Source organism: Cibotium barometz, chromosome 49, assembly GCF_041138505.1.
Source record: "Cibotium barometz isolate CiBa-2024 chromosome 49, ASM4113850v1, whole genome shotgun sequence".
Taxonomy (NCBI): domain Eukaryota; kingdom Viridiplantae; phylum Streptophyta; class Polypodiopsida; order Cyatheales; family Cibotiaceae; genus Cibotium; species Cibotium barometz.
Window position 1 is genome coordinate 33,429,875 of NC_141094.1, and position 17,343 is coordinate 33,447,217.

General features: G+C 45.5%; 2 protein-coding genes and 1 pseudogene across 2 annotated transcripts in view; all 3 read right to left on the bottom strand.

The window, feature by feature from the left end:
• Nucleotides 1–17,343, bottom strand: part of LOC147610508 (GEM-like protein 1) — a 95,819-nt gene that overhangs the window by 33,662 nt on the left and 44,814 nt on the right. The window lies entirely within an intron of this gene.
• On the bottom strand, nucleotides 6,984–8,083 carry LOC147610509 (uncharacterized). Its single transcript, XM_086785990.1, has one exon. It carries the CDS (start codon nucleotides 8,021–8,023, stop codon nucleotides 7,535–7,537), a length of 489 nt encoding a protein of 162 aa, XP_086642116.1. The 5' UTR covers nucleotides 8,024–8,083; the 3' UTR covers nucleotides 6,984–7,534.
• LOC147610510 (uncharacterized) lies at nucleotides 9,709–10,989 on the bottom strand (annotated as a pseudogene).

The window sequence follows — 17,343 nt, forward strand, 5'->3', positions numbered from 1 at the left end:
ATATCATACTGGAAAGGTGGCAGGTGAGAGAGAGAGAGAGAGAGAGAGAGAGAGAGAGAGAAATGAAATGAAATGAAATGAAATGTTATATTAATGTCTTCAAAAGGCCATAATGACCTATGAGACCAAAAGTTACATCACGGTGGATCTGATACAATGTCTGGATAAAAAAAACCCAGAAAATGAAAAATAAAGATGATACTACTGGCACCTAGAAAATGAAACTGGAACTGGAATATAGCGAGGGGGGGGGGGTACGCTATGGAGGTGAGTGGAATATAGCGAGAGGATACAATATCATGTGGGACGGAGGGGTACACTATGGAGGTGCCTCCATCTCATAATATGTGCCGCATCGGACACTGGCGGATCTCCTCAATATCCTCTGTGGTCAGCACCCTGACTGGGTGTCCCGCATGCCTCGCAAGAATAATCCGAATCTGCCGCTGCAACCTCCGTCTATGCTGGGATGCCCCCCTCCGTAGTCGTGGGCGTCTGGACCACCCAAGCTCAATCGCACGATCAATCAGTGTACCCCTGGTGTGGGCGGTATCCATGTCCAGCTGCTGTTGTGGTCCATCTGGCACAGTGATGGCTGGACTAAAGAAATCTGTAATGTGCCTCTGAGTCTGGCTCTCTGTGCGCCTAAGCAGGCTATCTCTATGTCTCTGCAGCTCAAGCAAGAACAATCCCAAACACCTCTGGTCCTGGTACCCCATGACTCTGGAAAGTGGTCCAAAACCCTCTCTGAATAAACAGTGGAAACGACCACGTATCTCATAGTATGCAGTACAATGGCATATATAATGCAGCTCTGTCTCTGGCTCCCCATGGCATACTCGGCATATCCTGGCCTCAGATGGTATACCTCTATATCGGCCAATCTCAATCTCAAGCTAGTGTGAGGATGTGCGAATCTGACCAATAGCACATCGTACTGCATGAGACAAGTGTACATCCATGTAACTCGGTCTGATCACAAAACCATCTGCTGTGAGCTGAAGAAAATGCTCTCTGTAGAAAGCCATCTTCGTGCCCAGCTCCTCAGTCGGCTGTATCCATGTCCTCCTAATGTCCAGCTGAACTAAATCCTGACGGATGAGTCTGGTAATCTCTGTCCGTGTGAGAGTGAGAGAGGGTGCCTCCAGAGAATACTGGAAGGGAGGCAATCTGTCCATGCTAAAACCATGTGCCTGGAACCAAGATGTCATCTGTCCATACCAACAAGCCGTGTCTTCCTGTAAAGCTAACTGTCGGGAGGACTCCAGGGCGAGGCGTGCATATCTGTCTCGGGGGAGATCCCACAAGCCATGTATGTAGGAGACTGATCTCGTAAGAGCCTCAATCACCAGAGGGGCAGCCGCCAGCTCTGCTCGAATAATCTCATGAGGTACCACGGCCTTGGCTCTAATAATCCTAGCAATCATAGATACCAAAGGCCTCTCCATACCTCTCCACCCGCCTGCGCTGTGATGGCCCACTGAAGGTCCCCATATCTGCACTCCATAAAGCATAGCTGATGTCACTAGAGTGTCAAAAAGCCAAAGTTTCGTTCGAGGTTCCTGAAACTGAACCTGCGAACACATCCTCTCCAAACCACCCAGGGCTGCATGTGCTCTAGTCAATCTAGTCTCTGCTGCTCTCCTCATCGAAAACACTGGCCCACTGAATACTACCCCAAGATATGTATATGCATCTGTATACTCCACAATCTCTTGCCCATATGTAAATGTGGAAGCTGATCGCCTAACCCACTGTGGCGTGGTGTTAAACACCATAACCTTGGTTTTGCCAAGGTTGACAGACAATCCACTATCATGTGCAAACTCATGTAAAGCATCCAGATGACGCTCCATACCCTCAGGGGAATCAGAGATCAACACAATATCATCAGCATATAACAATAGTGGGATCCATGTACCTGCTAGCTGGGCTCCTCTGTTCCCCAATCTCTCAATGTAGTCAGAAGCCTCATCCACATACATACCAAACAGTGAAGGAGATAACGGGCAACCTTGCTTCACTCCTATAGTGGAGTGAACCAAAGTAGAGACCCCCTCTGGGGTGCGTACCTGTCCTGCAACAACTGATCTATATAAAGCCATAATCCCCCATATGAGCTCTGTGGGTACCCCCACTGTAATCGCCTCATCAATCTGGCTGTGGGCACTGTATCAAATGCTTTGCGGAAGTCCACAAAGCTACAATAAATCCGTCGCCCATGCGACTTGCCCTCCTCAATAATGGCCCGGAGAGTCAAGATGTGGTCAAGAGTAGAGAAACCTCTCCTGAACCCTGCCTGTCCCTCTGCTCGAATGCCAACTCTCTCTGCCCATCTACTCAACTGCTGCTCAAGAATGGATGCATACAATCGTGCTAGTGTGTGACCAATCATAATAGTGCGATAATTCCCTGGCTCCATAGGGTCCCCTGACTTGAAGATAGGCACGATGGTGGACCTACTCCAAGTCTCGGGTAAGCCTTCGCACATAGCACGATTGAACATCACTGCTAGAAGCTCTGCCAGCATGTCTCTCGCATGAATAAAGTGCTCAGCGACCAATCCATCATGATCATATGCTCTCCCAGTCTTCATCCTATCAATGGCCTTCCTTACCATCTCTGCGGTAAAGAAAGTACATGTCTGTGGGCATGGTGCTGGCGGGTCAGGAAAAGGTGTCTGTCCAGGAACTGTATATAGAGATGCTGCATAACTACCCCAGACCTCTGTAGAAGTGATGGCCAAAGCAGGGGAGGACTCATGAAACAGACGCCAAGCCTCCCTCGAATCCTGGCTCAAGAACAGCTGGTATAATTCCTGCTCTAGCTGAGCAAGGCCGGCCCGCTTCTTCCTTCGCACAAGACGTCGGAAGGCAATACGTGACTGTCGGTGAGTAGTGACTCCCAAAGCAACCTCCCGCTGCAGTCGGGCTCTGGTCTCTCTGCACTCCTCATCATACCAGCTGTTCTGGGGCATACATCTAGAACGTTGTCTCTGTCCAGGCTGAGTATGTGGATATGCCTCTCTCGCTGCATCATGTAAAGTCTCTGTCAGTATATGGGTCAACTCCTCCAAAGGTCTCCCTGGCTCCTCTGTGTACAGACGTTTGTAAATCCCATCTGTGTAGACAGCATCAGTCTCTGAGGTAAAAGTATATCGAGTGTGATCTGCCCCTCGTGTCCTCTGAGCTGTGGTAAAGTGAAAAGAGATAGTCAATGTCAACAATGCATGATCCACTACTACCCCAATGGGCCGAGATCCAACTGTGAAGTCCTCAATGCATGAAACAAAGCTGGGCATAGCCATAACATAATCCACTGTGCTAGCACCATGTCTATGTGGAAAGCAAGTAAATCCAGCTGCTGACGGAAACCTCTGCAAGCCATTAAGTATGGCCAACCCATGTGCAGTCCCCATATCTACCAAATATCTCCCATACTCTGTGCACTCCACATCCTGTGAGCATCTGTCTAATCCCATATCCAGAGTGTCCAGCTCTCTCAGCATCTCCTCCGAGGTATCATAAAAGGCTGTCTGGCGGTTGCCCGTCCGGGCATTAAAGTCCCCTAACAGGATGATGTCTCCATCCCTAGAGAACTCCCATATGTCATCATCTAGCACAGAGAAAGGAGACTGCCCTCTAGGTGCTGCATATGTCGATGTACTAGGAGCAAAATAGCATATGGCAATATACAGGAATCTGCCTGTGTCGGCCCTCAGTCTCACCCACATATATCTGGCCTAATCATCTCTCCGAACGATGTGTAGAAGCGGTTGCAGCTCCTCCCTGAAAAGAACTGCCACCCCTCCTGATCCTCTACTACTGTGTACCGATCTCGTCCCTACTCTGCAAGCTGTCTCCCATCTGTATCCTGTCACCTGTGGCATCATCTGACCAGGAGCCTGGTGAGTCTCCGAGTAGAAGACCATATCTCTATCTCTAAAGCTGTCCTCAAAGGCACCTACATCAAGTCTGAGGGATCCATTGCAGTTCCAGGCTGCCAGCTTTAATTTGGTCCCATAGGTCTCGCACCGTATGTAGAGCGTCGCTCCACGATGACCACCCTCCCTTCTCTATAAAATGCTATCTTTCCCTTTTCTCTTGCCGCTCTAATCTCTGGCATAACTGCCTTCATATGTGCAAGCTGTGAAAGAGTAAGATCATCACCAAGAAAAATGCCTGTATTCTTTAAAGTGGGTCGTCTCTTCAAGAACTCCTTCTTCGCCTCAATAGAGGGGAAGCGAAGTATGAGAGCTCTTTCCTTTGATGTTTCCCCGTTGCCTCCGCTTTTTTTGCCCACTCTCCAAGCTTTTGCGTGTGCCGGACTGTCAATCCCCATCAACACCATAAGCTCTTTCACCTCCTCTTCAACTTTATCCCTGTCTTTAAGGCCGGTAATCCTCACATGCAAAGCACGTGTACGTCTTCGTTGTTCCTCTTCCAAAGTCATGTTAATGATTGTAGGTGTAGGGGTTGTTATCTCCTTACCTTTACCCTTCTTGGCGACCTCTATCCACTTCTCTGCTTCATCCATCTTCTTTTGCGTCTTGGTGATGACTTCCACCCATGAGGAAGTCTTTGCTTCATGTTGCTTCTCTTCTTCCTTAATTGCCCGTACTTGTTCTTTGATAACCTTGAGCTCTTCTATCATTGATGGCTGAATTTCACCTTCTTCAAGTCCACCATTTGCCTTGGCCTCTGCAAGCTCCCTCTGAAGAGCTGAAATTACGCCTTTGAGCGTGTTGACTTCCCCGTGAAGGTCTTTGACTTCCGCTAAGAGGTCCTCCTTCTCCTCTTTCCACCGCTTACCCTCATTGAATACCATTTGGAGAAAGTTGGCTTTCTCCTTCCACCATCCCTCCATCTCTGCCTTCCATTCCTTCATTTCCTTTTCCACATTTGTTATCCTCTTGTTTGTGACCATAAAGGTCGCCTTCATCGGGTTGCGCAAGGGGGAAGCCATGGAAGAAGCGAGAGAGAGAGAGAGAGTTCTGCTGCTGCCTTGGGGGCCTGAGCAAGGGTGGGTGGTGAAAGGGGGGCGGACACCCTAACGGATAGATGGACTGGCCATTGCCAGCAGAACTGTGCGGCGTACAGGACAGCAGGGGGGAGCGAAGCAGGCGGCTAACAGGGTGGCGGAAGCGGACAGGGCGGCGACGGCGAGCAGGGAGGGAAGGCGGCGGAAGCAAGCAGGCGAGAGGGGGAGAAAGTTCGAACAGAGAGGGGGCGGTGAACAGCAGGCGGGAGGGGAAAGCGAAGCAGGCGGCGCTAACAGGGCGGCGAGAGAGAGAGAGAGAGAGAGAGAGAGAGAGAGAGAGAGAGAGAGAGAGAGAGAGAGAGAGAGAGAGAGAGAGAGACTTGTAGGAGAGAGAGTTGCGGGAAGCGAGAGAGAGAGAGAGAGAGAGAGAGAGAGAGAGAGAGAGAGAGAGAAACGAAGAGAGAGTTGCGGGAAGCGAGAGAGCGAGAGAGAGAGAGAGAGAGAGAGAGGCTAGAGCGCTTGTTGCTTAAGCCTTAAGCTCTAGAGTGGGGCGGCTGGCCAAGAGTGAGAAAGTGGGAGAGAGACAGAGGAGAGCACAAGCCTTATAGGCTCATGGCGGTGCAACCTTGCAGCTCTGTCGCCAATATATTTATGTACAATCAAAATTTCTGGGGAGAAATTAAAACCGGTCTACGGACACATAAAGCGGTAATTCATTCACAAATAACCTGGACTTACTGAGACACACATTCACAGAATCCTCGCTCCCTCGCTCAACAACACATTGGCCCCGAAGTCCGGCGCCCCTTGCGGTATTTCTTTATTGTTAAAAGGTTGGAAATTACAAAGCACAAGTGCAACAAAGCACTCTACTTACATCAGCTGAATTTTACAAATTCTAGGAGAATTTTGCCAGCATAACTGCATTAAAACTGTTCCATAACATCTCAGAATGAATCCCAACTGACAGGCTCACTTCCATAGGCATCAAGCTACCCAATGGAGTCCAAAACATCACAATTCAGCTTGCTGTAATTTTCTGCACAGACCTGTTTTCAGCTCTGTTTTCAGCCCAAAATAACCCTTGCACTGTCCTGGAGGACTTTAACAAAGTCCTACTGCATTTTGGCATCAACCGGGCAACATAACAGCCCAAAAACAGCACCTAAACAGTGCTGAAACAGCATTGTTTTGAAGAGGTTATTACCCTCTTCTGTCCCTGCTTTGGTGTAGGAACCAACTACACCTGTTCCTGTTCAAGGAGGCAACTAGCCTTTGCATATAAGCATGAAATTCACACAATTGTACCTGATTTAATCTGATGAAAGCATTTCCATAGTCTGCAAGAGAGAGAAAGAGAGAGAGAGGCTGTGGTGGGGAGCAAGCTCAACCCTCAATTCCTGAGTTAGGGCAAGGGAATGCACCACAATAGCTGGTTTTCCTGCAACAAAACACCACGATGGTTTTTAAGCCTTTTCCACATGCAATCTTCCAGGCTAAAAATCTCCTGACTGGTTCACATTCTCACAACAGTCCTTTGCCAGCTTTTGGTCCCCTTGACATTCCGCACAAACTGACGCGAACACTTTTCAATTCCGACACTGCCAAAAATAGCAGTTCCCTAAATTTTAGGGATGATGTCATCTGCATTCCTTTTGGTCTCCTGACCATCTTTGACCACTATGGTCACTTCAGAATTTGCTTAGAATTCAAGATACATTCACATTTCGGTGGCGGCCACTTACTAGTGTAAACTGGCCTATACCCTCATTCAGTGGCCATGTCCTGGACACTGTCCTTCATCTTTCAGTGCCCATGTCCTGGACACTGTCATTCATCTTTCAGTGCCCATGTCCTGGACACTGTCATTCATCTTTCAGTGCCCATGTCCTCGACACTGTCATTCATCTTTCAGTGCCCATGTCCTGGACACTGTCAATCATCTTTCAGTGCAGTTCTCAGGCTTAGCCAACCATTGGTCCAAAGTCCCAATGGCTGACCCATTCTGACATTGCAATGGCCCAAGCCCTTCCAAGAGATCCCGGGGGAAAGCAACAGCAACCAAAGAGAAAGAAAAGAAAAATATATATATTTATAAAGAAATGTAAATAAGGAAAACAACTGCAAAAAGTTTCACCTCCTGGTGACATACCCCCCTCTTGAAAGAAGCAAGCGACCTCGATTGCAAGTCCACATGCAAACGGATGACACAGGACGATCACAAGATTCCCCAGGTGATTAGTGTCATCGCATGTATCTCCTGCCAACGGATGACACGGGGCGATGATAGGAATTGCCCACTACCATTTGTGCCATCGCAGGTTCAAGCCTTTCAAATACATGTTTCCGGATGCAACACAGGGCGATAGCATATATCTTGTACTATTAGTGTCACAACATGTAAATCATTCATTTGAAGCGTAACAGATACAACTTCAAAGCACTGAAAGTTCATTCATAGATTAAGTCATTGACAACAAATGTCAAAACTGTACATTGCCAAACATATAATACAAATGTACAGGTCATTCAAAATTCAACTTCAAAAAGCATATTAAGCCATTGCAGGTTCTAACAGGAAGGCTTCCTTGTAAAGTTGCATCAACTGAGGTGAATCAGCCAGTTCAACCTCATCCATCCATTTAGCATCCATTGGTGAATAATTTCTGAATTTCACCAAGTATCTTCTTGCAACTTGTCCTTTCACTTTTCTGTCTTTATGGGCCAGAATCTGCTCAGGAACCAGAATTTCATCCAATTCCTCCACTTCAGGCTGTTCCTCTGGCACCATATCTTCTGGCACATTGCCAATAAAAGGCCTCAAAAGGCTCACATGAAATGCATTATGTATCTTCCAGGTTTCTGGCAATTTCAGCCTGTATGCTACATCACTTATCTTCTCTGAGACTTGGAAAGGACCATAATATCGCATACTCAGCTTAGGAAACAGACGTTCCTTGCCCTTTCTTTTTCTCAGTCGTGCCTTTTCAAAGCGCAATAAGACCCAGTCATTCTCTTTAAACAAGAGCTCTCGACGATGCATGTCAGCAGCTCGTTTCTGCTTAGCTTGTGACTTTTCCAAGGCATATTTGACCTTCTTATATGCTTCTTGTCATCCCTCAACATACCAATCTGCTTCAAATATCTTATCCTTTGTCTGCAAAATGGGAGGTACTTTCTTGCCACCTTCAACAATTTCAAAAGGCGCCTTGCCAGTAGAGGAATGCACTGTATTGTTGTAAGCATACTCTACTAATGGCAAATAATGCTCCCAAGTTGCCTTATGTTCTGACACATAACATTTCAGCAGATCCAAGACAGTAGAGTTAGCCTCTTCAGACTGCCCATCAGTTTGAGGGTGAAAAGAAGATGAGAATTTCAAGGTCGTGCCCATATTCTCAAACAATGCTTTCCAAAACAAGCTAGTCATCCTTGGGTCTCTATCACTGACTATAGACTGTGGCATACCATGGTACTTAAAGATATTCTGCATGAAAATCTTGACCATGTGCTCGGGTTTTATCTTCTTTCTAACAGGAATGAAGTGTGCTTGCTTACTGAATCTACATATTATAGTCCAGATTCCATCATTCCCTGTCGTTGTCCTTGGAAGATCAAAAATAAAGTCCATGGCAATACTTTCCCATGGTCTCTCTGGAATAGGCAGTGGTTGCAATAACCCAGGTGCCTTCTGTCTATCAAACTTGACTTTCTGGCATACTAGGCAAGATCTGACATAAGCATCAAGATCACGTCTCAAAGCTGGCCAATAAAAGAAAGTCTCAACCGCTTTCACTGTAGCATCAATGCCTCGATGTCCAGCATACGGTGGAGCGTGACTTTCTAGCATTACTTTCGGCCTTAACTGCTTAGTCACACATAGCTTTCCATGCATCATGAGAAAGCCGTCTTTCAGAACATAGTGATCATGATGTTGATTATTCATTAGCTGCTCATAGATTCTGGAAAAATCTTCATCACTGGCATACTGCTCTTTCATATCATCCAATTCCTGGTGATAAGAAATAGAAACAGCTGACACTTGTGGTTTGCGAGACAATGCATCTGCAACCACATTCTTCTTGCCTTCTACATGCACTATCTGAAAATGGAACATTGACAGAAAATTTGCCCAGCGCATGTGTTTTTCTGACAACTTTGCCTGTGTGAGAAAGTATCTGAGCGTCTGATGATCCGTTTGCACAACAAAATCAGCACCAAGTAAATAGTGTTTCCAACTGGTAAGTGCATGGATCACAGCTAGCAGCTCTTTCTCATAAATCTGATAGTTCTTCTCAGTGTCAGAGAGTATTCTCTCATATGCCACGACTCGGCCATTCTGCATCAAGACAGCACCAATGCTGTTCCCACATGCATCACACTGCACAACAAATGATTTAGACAAATCTGGTAATGTCAACACAGGATCTGTAGTCATTTTCTGTTTCAGGCATCTAAATGCTGATTTCTCTTTATCTGTCCATTGCCATTTAATAGCCTTCTTTTCAAGCGCATGTAATGGTGAAGCAATCTCTGCAAAATGCCTTACAAATCTGCGGTAGTAAGAGCATAAGCCAAGAAAACTGCGAACATCATGCACAGTCTGTAAATCTGGCCATGAAACGATTGCTTCAATCTTAGCAGGATCCATTGTGACACCATCCTTTGATACAATGTGCCCAAGGAAGTGAATTTCTTTCAGAAAGAATTCACTCTTCTTGCCATTAATGAGCAATCTGTTGTGTTTCAGCTCATTAAAGACTGCTGTCAGATGGTCTCTGTGCTCCTCTTCACTCTTTGAATAGACTATCATGTCATCAAAGAATGTGCCCACAAAGCTTCTGTAAGGACGGAAAATTCTGTCCATCATTCTGTTAAATGTGGCAGGAGCATTTGTCAATCCAAAAGGCATGACTAAGAACTCATAGAGACCAAATGTAGTGCGAAATGCGGTTTTGTGCACATCCTCAGGTCTGATTCTAATCTGATGGTACCCACTCTTCAAATCTATCCTGCTAAACATTTCTGCTCCTTGCAAACGATCAAGAATATCATCTATGCGCGGAATCGGAAATCTATTCTTGATCGTGTTCTTGTTCAAGGCTCTGTAGTCAATACACATTCGCCATGAACCGTCTTTCTTTTGTACTAGTAACACAGGAGAACAAAACGGGGAACTACTGGGCTGAATTAGTCCCTTCTCTAACAGCTCATTAACCTGTGTCATAATCTCTTTCTGCTGGGCTGCACTAACCCTGTACGGTGGCCTATTGGGCGGACTAGACCCTGGAATAAGATCTATGGCATGATCCTCTGGCCTCTCAGGGGGTAACTCTCCTGGTAAAGACTCTGAAAAGCAGTCTCTGAACGTATCCAAGAAAGCTTTTCTATCTTCGTCTAGTGTAGACAAATCAGTTTCAACTTCATTCACTTGCTTTGCAAAAACCAAGTACGCAGAAAGATGATTTTTCATTACTGAAGTTATAGCAGAAGCAGAAATGACTGGGACAGACTCTCCTTTCAGCTTCACATCCAAAACATGAGTCTTGTCCCTATGTACAATTGTGATTTTCTTGTTGAAAGCATCCAACACTGCATGTTTCCTATGACACCATGGAATTCCCAACAAGACATCACATCCTTCCAAGGGCATGATAAGAAACTCCTCTGTGTCCACATAACTCTGTATATGCATGCGAAGTTTGCCAAGTATAGGAGTGACAGGAACTGAATGCCCAGGGCATGCCAAATCAGCCTGTCCAACTGGTCCCATCTCTTCAGCACGAATTTCCAACTTGGCTGCCAAGGCTGGTGAAATAAAATTGGCTCGAGCACCAGGGTCAAAGAAAATCAGCACTGTAGCATCTCTGATTTTACCCCATGCTCTGCACAATTCTGTAGCATTATCACATGGCTGGTCACCAACCATGTCAGGTACCAATCCTGCACTCGGCATTGTCTTCTTCTTGGGTGGCCCTTCTTTATCCTCGGCATCTTTTGCTGGCTGTTGTGGACATTTTGCAACCATATGCCCTTTTTGTTCACAGATGAAACATTTCCCAGCTTGCATTAATGCCTTTCTCTCTTCAAATGACTTGCCATAGAATGGCCTCTTCTGTCCTTTGCCTTGACCAGCACTTTTCTGAGGCTGTGACTGCCAAGTCTTCTTCTCAAATGGCTTCTTTCTATAGAATGGTCTAGGTGGGAAATCCCTCTTCACAAGTGGTTCCTGTTTGCCTTGAGGTTCCTTATTCACTATGCTCTTGAAGCCACGTGAACCTCCCTGTAGCAATGCATTAGCCATGTTTGCATTCTCAATGAGCTGAGTCATATTAGAAACATTGGTCTTATTGCAATAATCCCTGATTTCTTTGGGCAAACCACAACAATACTTTTCTATTTGCTCTGACAATGGCACTGTCCTGTAAGAAGTTACTGGCAAGGGTGCATCCCAAAACTTCTTATTATACTCTTCCAAATTTACACAGTTGGCTGCATCAAGTTTGTGCCATGCTGTCATAACATCCACTTCAAAAGTATTTGTAAGCCAGGCAAAAGAGAACTGCTGCTTAAACTGAACCCATGTAGCAGGTGCTTGTCCTTGCATCAACAATGAGGTCCACCACTGCAATGCATTATCTTTCAAGAAAGTAGCAGCCTTCCGTACCTTAGAAGACTCTGTAAAGTTACCCCCAGTGTATGCTGCATCAAACTGCTAAATAAAAGTCAGCGCTTTCAATTTGTCTTGCATCCCACTGAAAGTCTCAAACTTTACTGCTTGACCTCCTTCTTTGTAATCCTTTTGCACCTTTTCTGCATCAGTCCTTACTGCTCTTTGTCCACTAGGTTGAGAAAATTCAGCCACACTGACAGGTGCTGCAGGCCCCAAAACTGGACTAAAATAAGTTTGAAATCCGGGCTGCACACCTATATTGGCATAAAGAGGGTTCACATCTTCCATAGGCATCATTCCTGGTGACCCTCTTGACATCAATCCTGGCAAAACTGTGGGCGGTCTAGCCATGGCCTGGAAAACAGATCCACCACCAAAATAGCCAGGCTGGAAAGCAACGAATGGAGGAATGGTCGGCATGACCTTTTGCACATTACTTTCCTGGCCATTAAATGCATGTACCTGTGCCTGTGTAACATGCTGCACTGGATCAGCTGCCACTGTTGGTGTCTGCTCTACATGCTGTGGCATCCTTGGCATTTGTTCCTGTGCCCTCTCAACTGCATGCTGAGATGATTCAGCCTGGGAATCCCCTGTCCTTGACTGTAAATACCTCTTCATCCTGGGATTCTTCACCAACTGTTCAAAGGTACCAACCATGCTCAGGAGCTGCGCATGAAATAAATCCTCTTGTTCCTGTTCTTCCTCTAACAAGGCTGGCTGTACTACTAGCTCCGTCCGAGCAGAGGCTGACACCTGGGCACCTGTCACCTCTATATGCTGTCTGCGAGTAGAGGAGGAACTCTCTTCGGCAGGGAGCTTGCCTTTCCCTTTGTCTGTCATACTGTCAACTGAAAGTTTAAGGGAACCTGTATCCAAAGAAAGAGACCGTACTCTTTCTCACCTGTAATCAGTTGTACCTCTCTGTGTGTGTCTCTTGTTCACCCAATGCAATCCGTGTCCGGGCTCTTGCAGAAAAGAGGACCCTATCCCGGCAATGGAACCATAAAACCGGTCTATGGACACATAAAGCGGTAATTCATTCACAAATAACCTGGACTTACTGAGACACACATTCACAGAATCCTCGCTCCCTCGCTCAACAACACATTGGCCCCGAAGTCCGGCGCCCCTTGCGGTATTTCTTTATTGTTAAAAGGTTGGAAATTACAAAGCACAAGTGCAACAAAGCACTCTACTTACATCAGCTGAATTTTACAAATTCTAGGAGAATTTTGCCAGCATAACTGCATTAAAACTGTTCCATAACATCTCAGAATGAATCCCAACTGACAGGCTCACTTCCATAGGCATCAAGCTACCCAATGGAGTCCAAAACATCACAATTCAGCTTGCTGTAATTTTCTGCACAGACCTGTTTTCAGCTCTGTTTTCAGCCCAAAATAACCCTTGCACTGTCCTGGAGGACTTTAACAAAGTCCTACTGCATTTTGGCATCAACCGGGCAACATAACAGCCCAAAAACAACACCTAAACAGTGCTGAAACAGCATTGTTTTGAAGAGGTTATTACCCTCTTCTGTCCCTGCTTTGGTGTAGGAACCAACTACACCTGTTCCTGTTCAAGGAGGCAACTAGCCTTTGCATATAAGCATGAAATTCACACAATTGTACCTGATTTTATCTGATGAAAGCATTTCCATAGTCTGCAAGAGAGAGAAAGAGAGAGAGAGGCTATGGGGAGCAAGCTCAACCCTCAATTCCTGAGTTAGGGCAAGGGAATGCACCACAATAGCTGGTTTTCCTGCAACAAAACACCACGATGGCTGCAAATTGAGCCTCCTTCCCCAAATTCCCACGCTTCCCTCTTCTCTATGAGGAAAATGCACCAAAATTTGACACTTGGCACATTTTTAAGCCTTTTCCACATGCAATCTTCCAGGCTAAAAATCTCCTGACTGGTTCACATTCTCACAACAGTCCTTTGCCAGCTTTTGGTCCCCTTGACATTCCGCACAAACTGACGCGAACACTTTTCAATTCCGACACTGCCAAAAATAGCAGTTTCCTAAATTTTAGGGATGATGTCATCTGCATTCCTTTTGGTCTCCTGACCATCTTTGACCACTATGGTCACTTCAGAATTTGCTTAGAATTCAAGATACATTCACATTTCGGTGGCGGCCACTTACTAGTGTAAACTGGCCTATACCCTCATTCAGTGGCCATGTCCTGGACACTGTCCTTCATCTTTCAGTGCCCATGTCCTGGACACTGTCATTCATCTTTCAGTGCCCATGTCCTGGACACTGTCAATCATCTTTCAGTGCCCATGTCCTGGACACTGTCATTCATCTTTCAGTGCCCATGTCCTGGACACTGTCAATCATCTTTCAGTGCAGTTCTCAGGCTTAGCCAACCATTGGTCCAAAGTCCCAATGGCTGACCCATTCTGACATTGCAATGGCCCAAGCCCTTCCAAGAGATCCCGGGGGAAAGCAACAGCAACCAAAGAGAAAGAAAAGAAAAATATATATATTTATAAAGAAATGTAAATAAGGAAAACAACTGCAAAAAGTTTCACCTCCTGGTGACAGAAATCCCATAAATACGACACCAGAATACCAAAATTCACAACACCCAAAATAGTGTCTAAATCTCCTCCGAAACTTTGTTCTTTTGTTGGCAAGAACACTGGCTCCTATACCAATCGGGCTTGGTACAACAACCTGTTGGTCCATCTTCCACCAAAAGAGCTTGAATCTTCAATTCATTGTGCTCCTTCCCATGCATCTTGTGAGCCATTGCTTCTCTAAAAGAATGCTTGTCTCCACCACGGACCATAGGTAGGTTCAAAATCGGAGCCATCTTTCTCTTTCTGGAAGAACATCAGAAACTTCCTTAACAATCATCGACTAATGAGGTTCCACAAACCCCAGATCCGGTTTTACCAGATACTTGCCCCGTGCATGAAGGGTAATATCCCCTTCCAGTAGAAGATAATGAAAAGCTAACTTTTTGGGATTCATTTCCAGCATTGAACCCAAATCTAGGAAGACATTTGTAGCACTAGACTCCATGATTCTTTTGCCTTCCGTAACCATCCTCACATTAGGATCTTCACGGTACATCTTCAAATATGCATCCTTTTCCTGAAGTTGTTGACGAAGCTACTTCATCAAAAGATTATGATGCTCAAACTGTCTATCAATGATCTTAATGTAATGCTCCACCATGTGTTCAAGAGTTTTAATCCTCTGCTCATGTTCCTTGCAACCTTGGACCTTGTTCATAATTGTAGGACCGTCTGCCTAGTAGTATCCCCTTCCAGTAGAAGATAATGAAAAGCTAACTTTTTGGGATTCATTTCCAGCATTGAACCCAAATCTAGGAAGACATTTGTAGCACTAGACTCCATGATTCTTTTGCCTTCCGTAACCATCCTCACATTAGGATCTTCACGGTACATCTTCAAATATGCATCCTTTTCCTGAAGTTGTTGACGAAGCTACTTCATCAAAAGATTATGATGCTCAAACTGTCTATCAATGATCTTAATGTAATGCTCCACCATGTGTTCAAGAGTTTTAATCCTCTGCTCATGTTCCTTGCAACCTTGGACCTTGTTCATAATTGTAGGACCGTCTGCCTAGATAGAATAGACAAGAAGTTTTGCTCTGATACCAATGAAACCAAACCCGGATCACTCAGGCAATAGACAGGCAACACAGTACTAGAAACAAACTTTGAGACACAGCGGAAGAACCATAAACAATCACTAAAAGAACACAGCACTGAGCTAGAATGGCCGGTCCCCCGTAGGAACTTCTTTATTCAATGAATAAACTGTAACAACAAACCAAGGTGTGGGTGCAACTTGCACCGGATTCTCCATAAAGCTTCAGCAAACACTTGCTCAGAGATCTAGGTACAAACAACACCAAGAACTAGTACTGAACGATCTTGGAACAGCCCCAAAATCAGCGACAAGCTCCGAATGAAGTGAGAGAAAGAAAGAAAGAAAGAAAGATATATTAACGTCTACGAGAGGCCAAAGTCGGCCTATGAGACAAAAAATAATACAACTGTGTTCTTCCGGTCATCGGAAGAAAAGAAACAAAAGAAAAAGTGTGCATGTGTCTGGAGAGAGGTTGTACAGCCATCATCATAGGAGAGAGAGAACACGTTGTTTCCCTGCTGTACGAACAGCACTAAAGGAGAGAGTGAACACCAAGTGACTGCTGTTGTACGGCCAGCGCTTAGGAGAAAGTGAGCATGCTGCTGCCCTACTGTAAGGCCAGTGCTTAGGAGAAGAGAGGAAACAGGCTGATGCTGTACGGCCAGTGCTCAGAAGAAAGAGAGCAAACTGCTGTCCTACTATACGACCAGCACTGTAGGAGAGAAAACGCCGAACGGCTGCTGCCCTGTTGTATGACCAGCACTCAGGAAAGAGAAAAACGCCAAACGGCTGCTGCCCTGCTGTACGGCTAGCGCTCAGGAGAGGAGAGGATTGCTGCCCACCAGGAGATGAGGGTGCCCGAAGATCCTCCATGCTTTTATAAAGTCGACCAGCCCCAAAAATAGATGTGCTTTTTCCCTTTTTGCCAAAAATGGCTGAATATGCCCAAAATATCAACTTTTGTGCTTTTCCAGCTTGTTGGCCAAGTTTTTGCTAGACGCCCCCCTCTGTCCAAGGATCCAGGCCCAAAAGAATAATAAGTCCGGTCACACTTTGATGATGTGTGTGAACCTGTTGCCTTATAAACCTTATAAGCCACCTTAATGAAATAAAATCCCATGCTGCTCATGTTCTGGAACCTGTTGCCTTATAAACCTTATAAGCCACCTTAATGAAATAAAATCCCATGCTGCTCATGTTCTGTAGCCATCTTTCAGGCCAAACTTTGCCAGTAAATGCTTCAGCTTTCTTTTGTGGAAAATCCCCGTTCACACCTTGATTGCCGACCCAAGTCTTGCTGGAGATATTCTTTTGTCTAATCCCCATATTGGCATGAGTTTGATTGTGCGAGTTGTATGTTGTCTCATGTTTCTGAGTGAGTTGTGGTCAGTTGTGGTATTCTGCAACTGAGTCACCATTTCCCAGACATCATTGTATAAGATTCCCATTTGTAAAATTCACACCGGTGTGGTGTGTGTGTTGAAGGGGTTGCGTGGGCCTCTTGGGTGTAAGGCTCTGTGTGCATGTGCATGTGGAAAGCCACCTCAAGTTTTAAGGTCTGTGATCAATTGCAATGATCAAGTGTGTGTGATCTCATATTGTGAGTTGGTGTTAGTGATTGGGTTGGATATTGGTGATTGGTTATATCTCATCCCTTGTACAAACTGTGTACTAAGGGGGTTGTGTGGGCCTCTTGGGTGTAAGACTATGTGCGCATGTGTACGTGGAAAGCCACCTCAAGTTTTAAGGTGTGTGATCAATTGCAATGATCAAGGGTGTGTGATCTCATATTGTGAGTTGGTGTTGGTGATTGAATTGGATATTGGTGATTGGTGTTATCTCATTCCTTGTATAGACTGTGTTATGTGGGAGTATAAGGCAGATATCTACAACATGATCCTTTCCTTGGTTTTAGATCCAAGAATACGTAGAATCATTTGCAGGAGATTTGCTTGTGAGATGGTTACCTCATTGCGAACAAGTTGGGAGTGATTTGTGTTGCTGAAGGTACCAGACAGCTAGAGGGAAGTGCAAATTCCATTGGTGCCTGA

Excerpts from the sequence above, each read along its gene's own strand:
- LOC147610509 (XM_086785990.1), bottom strand. The coding sequence starts at position 8,023 with ATGCATCGTCGAGAGCTCTTGTTTAAAGAGAATGACTGGGTCTTATTG.